At 32.7% G+C, this 12372-nt stretch overlaps 1 protein-coding gene across 1 annotated transcript in view; it reads left to right on the top strand.

Annotated features, from left to right (window-relative positions):
- LOC148284161 (homeobox protein orthopedia-like) overlaps window positions 1–4025 on the top strand; it is a 61481-nt gene extending 57456 nt beyond the window's left edge. The window contains exon 5 of the mRNA XM_088242569.1: window positions 3695–4025. Within this exon, the coding sequence (XP_088098695.1) occupies window positions 3695–3900 (206 nt within the window). The 3' untranslated portion in view covers window positions 3901–4025. The remainder of the gene's footprint in view (window positions 1–3694) is intronic.
- Window positions 4026–12372: the final 8347 nt, after the last annotated feature.

The following is a 12372-nucleotide window of genomic DNA, read 5'->3' as shown; positions in this document are numbered from 1 at the left end:
TGAAGTCACTGATTCTGAGATAAACAAACAGTTCCTGGGAAAAAGTTCTTAGTTTGCGAAAATCTCGGTAAACAGAAAAGGAATTTATCATTTTTAAGCATCTGCTTCTTACTTTATTTATCTATTTACGCTAAAATGGCATTCACACATACCTATTTACATATAAATTTAAACACATTTCATGAGAAACGGGGGAGAAACACATTTATAGAAGCTACGAAAGAGTCAATAGAAAAAGTATATGAACACCGTAGACATACGTACAGTTCAAAATAAAGTATTGTAAAAACAGAAGGAAACAGTATATATCTGAAGTCAAAGTCTACACCTTAAAGTTGTGAAAAAACTCCCTCGAGTCACTGTGTGGTAACCTGAGGTTAGGAAATAATTGCCTGATAATCACCGTCTCTTTTCATTTTATTAAAATTATACGTTTATCTTGCTAAGTGATCTAATTACATTTATTTATAAATATATTTTTAATTTTGTTGTTTTTTTACAATAAACATAAGTGATAAAACAGAGTATAAAAAAAAATAAAGCATAATTACATAGCAATGAAATACGTATTGAAAGTAAAAATAGTAAACGAAAAAATCCCACAAAGGCATGGCCAGTTCGTGGGTATACAAGAAAATGTTAATAAATTTTGTTCCTATAATAAAAAATGGACAGTTATAATATTTTTGTGTAACATGAGAAAGAGAAAATAAATTACTCTGTAAAAGATTACATGGTATTTTTTTACAGTAATTATAATAAATTAATAATAAATATTTTAAAAAACATAAAAATATTCCTTATTATTAAAGGGCAACAAAATAAACCATAAAAATAAGAGTTCATATCGTTAGTTTGAATCCAGGATTAAATGTCTTTCTCTTAAATAAATATTTCATGTGTTTGTCTCGGGGTACTTGATATTTCTTCACTATCGGCGAACTTGATGGACAAAATATTTCATTTAAAATTATCTAATGTGATATATTTTTTTGAAAACCTTAAACCTTAATATATAAGAAAAAAATGCTAAAATCATGGTGATTGCCGAGATATTTATTAATTTATTGGAATTTGTAACGCCGATTACATCACGGGAATGGGTGGGTTCATCAGATATTATCTCAAATATTTGATACCTCAAATTCATATCAAATAAAAAAATATGATTGAAATGTTTTCTGTACTAACCCGGCAGTAGTAGGTAGGCAGTAAAATATTACAGCAGTTGTTAGGCGTGGATTATGGAACCCCACAACTAAATGTCGTCATACTCCTCGTCGTGCCCACCGCTTCCAATTTTTTGTTTTTTTTAGCGCCAGTCAAAGGACCGGCAATATGAGTGCGAGTGGACGGCCACACAATCGCGCGGTCGCAATACACATCGAGCGCTCACACAAAAAGCATGCGTCAATTGTGAATAATGTATATTTCTTTATATGACATTCATATTTTAAAGGGAAAATTATTATGTATGCCGACGACATTGGACTTTTCTATAAAAATCAAACAGACGTATTAACAAACAATGATATAAACGAAAACCTTACTATGTTGACTAAATGGACAAACACAAACTTACTTACACTTAATGAAAAAAAATGCAGTATTATCCATTTTGAATCTAGAAAAAAATGTCACAAAGTAGATGCTTACATAAATAATGAACGACTAACTGAAATCGAACATGTTCAATACTTAGGACTAACAATAGACAGACAATTGACATGGACAATTCATATCAACAATTTAATTAGCAAAGTGGCGACTTTATCGAGTCTATTTTTTTAAATCAAAAACTTTGTTCCAATAAAGGAAAAAATGTAGTGTATGAAGTCTATGTAAAAACTAAAATATGTTATATGCAACTACTATGGGGAACAGGAAATCAAAATGACATAAACAGACTACAAAAACAGCAAAATAAAATATTAAAGTTAGTATATGACCTTCCCTATTTAACAGCAACTAAAGAACTTTTTGAACAAACTAAACAATTAAATGTAACTGAACTCTTTAAACTAGAATCTTTAAAATTTATTCATAAATTAGCCACTGGTGTAATTTTAGACGAAGAATTAAAACTTGAAAAAAACTGTAGTAAACATGAACACAATACGAGAATATCAGAAAAATATCATATACAATCTTTTAAAACGAGAAAAGGACAATCGAGACTAATAAACCATGGACTGAAATTACACAATAAACTACCAGACAAAACTAAACAAAAGACTCAGACAACCTTTACTAAATATGTTTAAAATATTATTATTCACAGTAGAATGTGAATTTTAAAAGCGAAAATATTTTGTTAAATGTATGTAACCCGTAAGGGTTTATCAATGAAATTTAAATAAAAAAAATATATATAATTAGCCATACTAAAAACGCATAGCGCGCACGCTGCTACAGTTTCATCGTCCATTATATTTCAAAGACAAATGACAAGTGCGGAGCGTCGCGATTAATTGCGTGAGTAGAGCAGTCTGTGGGTAGAGAGGGCAACATCGGGTGAGAGGGTGGCAGCGCGAGGAGCATAGTGATGAGCAGCGCAAGGAGCATAGTGAGGCGGGGCTTTTATGACAGCGCGCACCTCGCACTTGGCGGGATTTCTTATTGACACCTTTCAGAGAATCAAACACTACAAGTCAAGTTTTGGTACTAACGAAGGCCGCTGGTGCTCGTTGTGTTCAAGAGACCCCCCACTACCAACCGGTGTTGCCAACTTTTGGAAAAAAAAATCTTACAGCACGAGAACCAAACCGTGCTCCTACTTTCAGGATAACCATTTTTTTCTCAGATAAAACGCCTCGTATATTCATGTAATACCTATATTATGCCTCGTATATTTATGTAATACCGTTTCCAGTTCTTGTTGTTGGTCAATACTCTGCACATTACCATTAGAGCCGTCAATTGAAATAGCAAACAAAACGTCGCGGCATTTTTCCGATATTGAGACAAATTCCCCTCTATTTCAGACCATTTTTAAAAGCTTTTAATTATCGTCCACGGCCATTAGCGCGATAGATCGAGTTTAAACAAGCTGTCTTGTGTTTGTCTCTAGAGTTGGCTACTGTTTGCTGAGTCAATAGTCTTGCAGATGACCAGCGGTGCTGCGAGGCGCTGACAGATCTGTGCTAATTAATGGTGGCCAAAATTTGGCTTTTACCGCGAAACCTAACTCCAAACGTATGGGTCAAGATGAGAATGCGCTAAGCGTAGATGAGTAGAACACAAAAAAGGCTGCGCTTACAAAACTTTTTAAACCGATAAACATTTGAGAAATGTTTTTTATTAGCAATGGGACGGGACTCATATCAAAAACAGCATTATTGTAATACTTATTTTATTTATTTATTTTATTTACTTTTTTATTCATTGGTTTTATTTATTATTATGTCGGCTTCGTATTATGTACTGGTCAGCGTGTTCGCCAAACATTCTACCTCATATCCTATCTATAAATAGAATCCCCAAAGAGTGAAATGCAGCGTTTGTTTTTCTACAAAGCTCTTTGGAAAAATCTAACCAAAAACAGGTGGCATTAACCTGGGAGGTATTTTCATGAAGTTAAGCAATTGTATATAAAAAGGTACTGAAGACAGTTATTGTAATTCATCAAGAAATATCTCGATTTTTTTTTTCCGAAAATCTTAATCCATTCATTTTTCATTTTTGCTTTTTCCAGGTGACACAATGATGACTTACTGCAACAACATGTCCAACAACGAGGCTCCAAACTCCCCGAGTAGGGATGGAAACTCTCCTGGCGAAGGTGATCTCTGGCGAGGCCACAGCATCGCCGCCCTCAGGAGACGAGCTTCCGAGCTGAGCTCCCAGCCTCCGCCATACCTCCAACTTCCTTGTGACGCCCACAACAGCCCTGTCTACTGACCGCAGCGGTACTCCTGAGGAAACTTTGGAGACTGCTTCGAAAGAAGAAGCAACGAATACAATGATGATTGCTAGGTACAATTTGTTATCTGTCTGTGGACTAGTGCTAAAGCAAGAACCACCGGAGCAAAATGCAACTGAGTGACAAATTTGTAAACAAATAGACGTTTTGGTGACGAGATTGGATCAAAATTGATACAAATACAAACACAGATAAGATAGATAGTTTAAATACATTTTTGACATGGTCTACGGATCCCAAAAGACATCCTAGATACAAGTGTAATGATATTTACAGATCTTCGTCATAAATTTTTTGATCTATCTAAATTTTCCGGTTTGTCAATGGCTGGTTTTAGTGCTAACATTAAACTAAGTGTAACAAGTGCTGAAACAGAAATCGTCAAAAGAAAAAATTGTCGAGTGATAAAAACATTAAAACATTTTTGAAGGCCGGGATGGATGATATACCGAGATGAATGGTCACTATGTAAAGATTTTTGAACACCTAGAAATTTACCGAACTTTTGAAGATCTTGTAATCTTTACAATTCTTATGATCTGGCTAGTTTGATTGATTCCCTTTAAGTTTTTGTCGCAAACGATAAATCGAATGGCCAGAGAAAATAAACAACAAACGATAATCTAATCGTCGGCAAATTTTGAAGCTAAACATAATATGGGATATTGGGTATTTGCTAGTTACAAGAATTGTGACCTGTCATAGGGTGTTTAAGTGATCACTTCACTATTACCAGGGTTGAACATTAATATTCTTTGATTTTCGAAAGTCATTTGTTAATTAGAAAGACAACTTTCATGTGCAAATTTCTAACGCAATCTGCTGGATCTCTTTGTAAACTTAATAAAGTCATTACAAATTGTTAATTAAAAATCGTGCTAATATGAACAGAATATCATTTAAGAAATAAAAAGAAGTGTTATAAAACTGAGTGGAGAACATTGAAACAATAATTAATATATAATATTATTATCATGAAACAATGACTCAAATTAAACATAATCAATAATGTATGTTTTTCTTCATCGGCTAATCAATAATTCACTGAGCCAGTTTAATATTATTCGTCTGTAGATACGATTTTTCGTAGTAAATGTCTTGATCGCAATAAAACTAAAATAAAATAATAATCGTGTGCATTTTTAAAGATGTTAATGTACAAAATACTAAAACGTTTATCGTTTCCAATAATTAAAAGGGATAAGTGTAATAAGGAGCCATTTTTAAAATACATATTCGTAATCATAATATGTTTCGATATAAATTAAGTTGTGAAGGAGGTTTTTAACGTATAAAAATGTAATAAGTGGCGGACACAAATAAAAATTAATGAATTCTTCGTTTTATGTTATAGACTGAATCTTGTAATTTTATTTGAAAACGGAGTTCTCAGATTTCGCCAAGATCGAAAGATGAGTCTAAAGATAATCAGAAATCAGCAGAACTTTTATTAATAAACATTAAGTGTTTTTAAATAATCCGATGATCGTTCCTTAGTAATGTTAGTTTTCATATCATTTAATTAAATTCTTAATTATTTTTCAGAAGCGGTATTTACATTTTAATTAAAAGAATTGAGAATTTGTATAATTTTAAATGCTTTTTTTTGGAAAATGCCTATTTTGTTTTTGAAAAAATGTTTTTATAAAACTTTCAGGGGTAATTTTCTTTATCGAATCAGTAAAATACTTATTATTTTTATTAACGTACTTAAATTAATTATTATATATAAGTATAATAAAAGTAGAACTTATTAACTCCTGTATACGTCATAACAATAATTCTCTTAGCTATAAAATAAGATACCGTAAGGATGTATGCTATTTAATATGTTTAATGTGATTTTATTTATAAAAAAACAGATTTATTTATATTTAAATTAACAATAACGGGGTAATAGATATAAATTTATAATAACGTTGTATTTTTACCGATGTTTCTTTTTTATTTAGGGAAGTTAAAAATGCTTGAAATTTACCAACCAATAATTTTATGGGCTTTTAAAACAGATTATTTAATGCTATTTTTAATTTAATGATTTTTTGGCAGATAAATTATTAGACTTTTATCAAAATATTCCAACAAACATTGAGAATTGAGAATCAAAAGGGCACTGAGGTACACTGCAAATACTATATAACTCGTCGTTTTATGTCCTGTGTAACATTCACCATTCCGCGTATGTCTGAAGATAAATGAATCCATAGTTATGAACATAAAAAATATTTTTTCTCTTTCCGATGGCGCTACAGCCCATATCGAGCTTTCGCCTCCTCCAACTTTCGACTCCAACTCCCTCTGTCCTCAGCCGCTGTCTTCCAATTCGCCACCTGTGATGGTATTCTGAATCTTCCCTACCCCCTAAAGAGTGATTAATTTGGGGATTTTTATTTTTTGCTAGCGTTTACACTTTCCTTTATTTCTGGCCACACTGATAATTAAACGTCAAATAAATGACGTTTAAAAACCAAACGTGATGATTTTCATTTAGAACATTATTGCGACCGTAAGCGTTAATTAAAACACTTAATTACGTTGAATTGACCAAACCGCGTTCCTTTTTTTCGTTTCTTAACGGTTTTATACATTATTTAACGTTTCATCATCAGTGTGGCCATTACATGAAGCAGAGTGTCGTCGCATAAAAAAAAACAAAATTACCAAATTTACCGCTCTCTAGGGGGTAGAGAAGATTCAGAATACCACCCCTGGAGAAGCTGCACTGCATTCTTTCTCGTTTCATCCTCCCATCTCAGGGGTGGGTCCTGGGTCTTTCTACTAATCTCCGTCCACCAGGGCGCTCATTAGTATTTTAAGGACGCGTGAATTAGGCATTCGCTGTACATGTCCGACCCATCTCAATCTTGGTAGTTTCGATTCAAGATGTCGCGTCAAAGTAGACTTAAAACTAACAGAAAATGCATGTTAAGTGTCTCCAAATCTTAGACTTTAATACGGTAATTCAACCGTCTGAAGATTTCTTCTAAAATTATAAAGAAGTTCAGAGGTTTTTTATTTATTTTTTAATTATTAATAGACTATCAAACTTAGCCAGTCATGTTATAAGCACTTTGATATTTTAAAATTACTCCACCTGTGACGTCACCAGTTCTTTATTTTTTATGCCAATCAACAAGGCCTCGAACATGTATTTGTCGCGCCCGCCACAGGCCTCGCACTATGGCCATGTGAGGCGTTTTCCATACGTTTTTGTAAGTTTGAAATTAGCGTCCGCTGTCGCTACAACGCTAAACCTCTACCCTGGACTGGCCTTTACAGATTGGTCTTAATAATGATCTATTTAAATGTACAATAGATACAGTCATGGCACGATCTAGGCAGACGTGGCAAGTGTGTCATCTCAAGTCAGAATTGATAACACCGCATGCTTCTTGAATGCTTGCATTTGCTGTAGGAACACATCAACAGTTCTATTTAGTGATAACTGTTATCCTTACGGTGAGTTCTGCTGATTGATGTATTGGTTTCCCGTAAACCGGAAATCCATTACAACACTATCATTGGTTGATTCACAAGCACTCGCGACGTCATTCAAAGTAATTCGTTTTTATTAAAACAATTTTATAATATTTTTTCGTACGTTTTCGAGAAACTTCGCCGTACGCTTAAGTGCTTTAATTTTTACGGCGCGTAAGAAAACATTTTTAATATCCAATTACCCGTAGCACCGAACTTCCTCATTATAATTCACTCTCACTACACGAGTTTTAAGGGACATCGTGAGGACTCAACAATACATAAATATTACAAAAAAGTTTTAAATATTAGAGAAATTGACGTTCAAACATCGACAGAATAGTGAATGTTAAACAGCCCTGTTAAAAATCTAGACATATATTTTTTCCTATCTCTTGGGATATTCTGCGAATTTATTTGACGGTGCAGTATTCAAATTTTGAAACAGTTTTTAAACTCAAAACAAATTAAGACATTCGATATGGTACTGAAATGAAAACATAACGTATTTATTGGTGAAAAACCTCAGAGTAATAATGCGTAACCTAGAGAGGAGCCCAAACGTAGGAAAACCATTCTATGACAATTGGGTATTACGTTAGCTACAGTTCGCAGCAAAACAACGGGCCGTACTCAGGTCGAGAATTGCTAAATGGATATTAATTTGCATTGTAAATACTTTTAAATATGTACCTGTGTATTTATTATTGCAGGGTTATTCCAATTTATGTTTATATAATCCGCCTATATTTATTTTATAAAACTGAAAATACATGTGTGTATTTTTATTTTTTTATTTTTTTATTTATTCATTTTATTCACAATATACTTATGTTACATTTATTGCGACATAAAGCCCAACTCCATGGAACCAAAGTACTGTGTTGAGTTTGTTTGTTTGTCCGTCACATCTCCGAAACGGCGAGTCGTAGCGGCCTGAAATTTAGACACGTCATTTCAAATGCGATTTCAATGTTAACATTGCCATTTTCGAGGAAAATTTTAATCGACCTCTACTCGATAAAAACTCTAACTCTATGTGAATGCCTAGTGCGGCCCCGACATATTGCCCGTAATCAACTGTCATTATCAACAGTAGGCATACTTTAATTCACAAATGTATCTCCTAAATTGAGAAAAAATAGTATCTGAAGTAAATATGTTGATATAAGGAAAGCTTTTAAGCAACATAATACACGTGTCGGGACAATAAATGCCAAAAATAATGTAAATCATGGGAAAATATTCTAAATCAATTACCTGTGAAAACTGTCTCCTTTAACATCTTTGACGCTCCTACTGCTGCAACCAAACATAATGCAATTCACCATAGTGGATTATTATTTATAATAACGTAAATATTCAAGTTATTTACAAACAAAGCCAAGCACAGCTACAAAAGCATCCGACCAAACCGTTATGTTAATGTTGTCAAACAAAACAAAATGGCCACTAATTTGTTGCTAAGCAACAAACCGACATCGCTTGCGTTCTATGAACCATAGTGATAGGGCTTCTCTATAGGTTCCACATTATTACTCTGAGTGAAAAACTTTTTATTGAAACTATCATTAATTTATACCATAACTTGCTTATAAAAATCATACGGCTTATTTTAATGAGCTGGTTGTAAAGATGGAGGGGTTAGAAAGAGAAAGACTGCATTTTGTAGGTTGTGTAAAGCGTGTAATAAATTGTGGAATGAATATTAATTTTATAGTAGAAGTCCTTTGTCATTAAAAAGGATTTTTAATAACGTTAAACCCAATATGAATGTAATTTTATTGTGAATATCATAGAATTATAATATACCAGAAGGCGCGTGGAATCATATTTGCGTACATCGCACTGTGTCCAAAAGTCTGACATCCCGTATGCGCGCATGCGTGAAGTGGCCGCGTAATGTTACCAGACCGCGAACAATAATGATAATAACGACCGAATTGGATAATTTTGTGTAACGTTATGTTATGTTTTACCACAAAAAATATTTTTCTAACTGGACTATAAAATAAAAAAACTTTTATTAGGCGAACGTGAAAAAAAAAACATTTATTAATAAAGTAAATTAATACTATTTAATATTATACTAAAGTTTATCAATAGAAAGCCGGGTAAAAAACCGACAACCCTGGCAATACAAACAAAATGTCTACTTTGATTTATTTAACAATCTGACAGACGGTAAAATAATCGAAATCTTATTTAAAATTATTTGTGAATTCGCTGCTCACACGTGAAATGTGATTCCACTCTATTCCCTTTTAATCCCGGCAGTATTTTTACACTTACAAACGACACAACACGGCATAATTGAGTTCAAATCGGCAGTTTCGTACTAAGAGTACTAATGGCCAAAACGTAAAACTACTCACTTTTGATTAGTTTAGTCGGCTTCAGTTTGATGCGCGTACGCGCTTTCTTGACTATTATAATTCTTTGATGAATATATTGTATTTAATATTAATTTAAACAAATCGTTATTTCTAAAACGTTTTATTTTTAATTTAAAGATGTCAAATTAAAAAGTTGTCGTTATGATTACGAATTAATCGACCGGTAGCTTTTAGCTGGTTTGCCTACAACATGCGTCACTGTATTCTGTGCGTAATCTCTGTAAAGTTCCCATTTTTTATCAAAATTTATTGCAACAGAGAGGGAAAACATTTCGAGAAGGGAATATGGAAGTCTAGGCATTTACAGAGCTTATGACCTGTCATTGGCTGGTTTAAGTGACCACTGAACACCCTGTGTAACATTCATCATTTTGCCTATGTTTGAACATCCATATTTCCTCAACTCTTCAATCTGTTGACTTTTGTGAAGTAAGAAAGCTAAAACCTATATCATGTAGATGAGATTTACCGGAGTTAATTTAATCAATTATTAAACTTTTTTTTACTCGTTTTAAATATTAAACTTCATGTAAAAACTTGTTAAAGGGTCGTCAAATCCGTGGATATATATTTTGTTTCCTTTTATATAATAATTGAATGGGGGGAACTTACAACAAACCATTAGAAACTGTTCAAAAATTTATATCAAAAATAATGCTTCACAAAAATCGCACTTTTCCCTCTTTCCAATTGTTCCAAGAAGCTAAACTTTTAGACCTAAGACAAATATATTGTTTTCAATGTTTAAAATAAATATTTAAGAACCAAAATTTATTTACAAGTAATTCAAATAGATCAAGTCAAAGAAGGAATCGTGTGTTAGAAATACCACATTGTTAAACGAGGCTCGCACAGAGACTTACATATTTTATAGGCCCAAAATTTTTATTTTTTTTACTGATACTATTTTATTGATTTCAAACTTTCAAAATGTTCCTTCTTTTAAAAAACACGTACTATCCTGGATTCAAACTAAAGATATGAACTCTTTTTTTCTATGTTATATTTTGTTGCCCTTTGTTGAATATTTTTATGTTCTTTTTAATATTTTTTTATTTTCCTTTTTTAATTACTAAAAAAAATACCATATAATCTTTTACAGAATATTTTATTTTCTCTTTCTCATGTTACACAAAAATATTATAACTGTCCATTATTTATTATAGGAGCAAAATTCATTAACATTTTCTTGTATACAAAAAATACATACAATATTAAAGCCAATACGTTATATTATTATTTGTTCTCTCATGACTGCACAGCACATGTTACCTGCAGTGCGATTCTGAACGCGTTCTACGGAGTAGAGAGCGTTTAGAATCGCACTGCTGAATAGCAGTTTGCAGTTCATAACCGAAGATTGTTAAATAGAGCGTTGAAAATTGTTACTACATTCATCAGCTTAACAATAAATAATTTGCAATTTGAGCCAGTTGCACCAAAAAAGCTTAATGGGCAAAATGAGCTGCAAAAAAAATATTATAAAACAACCTGTTTTAACCAAAAAGCAACAGTTGTTTAACTCTAAACTTTTTAAACTTATTTTTTTGTGGCACAACTGGTCGTTGAAATCATGTATTAATCATATCTACATTTAAAACAATGCGAGTTGTGTTTGATTTTATTTTTAAGACATAGTTGATACACCTACGCCACAGCACATCTTTTTCAATTGGGTCAACGAAATTCATTTAATTATTCTCTTTTTTCCGCATCCGCTTGTAAGTGGAGCATGTGTACATCATCAGACGCCTCCAGGAGATCCTATTTCAATAAAGCCGAAAGATCGTTATCGACGGCCTTCCAGCCCGCAGGTTTGAAGAAGAAGCAACTTGGATTAATTCAGCTTTTTAAATTGAAGGATTCAAAGAACAATATTGAATATCGAATTTTGAACACAATTAAAAACGTTCAGAGATATTCGCTATTTTTTTTTATTACATTGATAAAACGGTTTCTACGTAATTGTGGAATTGGCTTAAAAATAATACTAATATTATAATGTAAATTAATATGTGTATAAATTTCTAAGTGTGATCATTACAGTGCTAGTTTTCTTATGCAATTAACGCTCGCAATATGTTGTAGGGGTTGTATTTCTTCTTCTTCAGCCTAGTTCTCTCCACTGCTGGATAAAGGCCTCTTCCAAACGTCTCCATTCCTTCCTATCACCCGCTTCCATCATCCACGTTTTACCGGCAATAGAGGCAATGTTGTCGACCCATCTTTTCTGTGGCCTTTCAACACTTTTTTTGTTTGCCCATGGTCTCCACTTTATTATTCTGGGTGTCCACCTGCCATTATTTTGTTTCGCAAAGAGTCCACACTCAAACAATTTAAAATCCCTACCTACAATTTATCTATCATTTCAATTATTTTTACATATGTTTCCGCCTATTATGGGGAAACTTCAGCCCTACGGGAAATTGGAAACAATAAATGTTTTCTTGCGCGCGTTAAACATTGGAGTATTAAAATGTACGGCAAAGTTTCCTTAAAATGTACGAAAAATATAATAATAAAAACGAACTACTTTGAACGACGTCATTAGTTCATATGAATCAACCAATGATAAGA

Source organism: Micrasema longulum, unplaced genomic scaffold (assembly GCF_059751315.1).
Source record: "Micrasema longulum isolate JH-2025_06_02 unplaced genomic scaffold, ASM5975131v1 h1tg000144l, whole genome shotgun sequence".
NCBI classification, from domain to species: domain Eukaryota; kingdom Metazoa; phylum Arthropoda; class Insecta; order Trichoptera; family Brachycentridae; genus Micrasema; species Micrasema longulum.
Note: the sequence above shows the minus strand (reverse complement) of the source record. Positions and strands in the feature narration are given on the sequence as shown.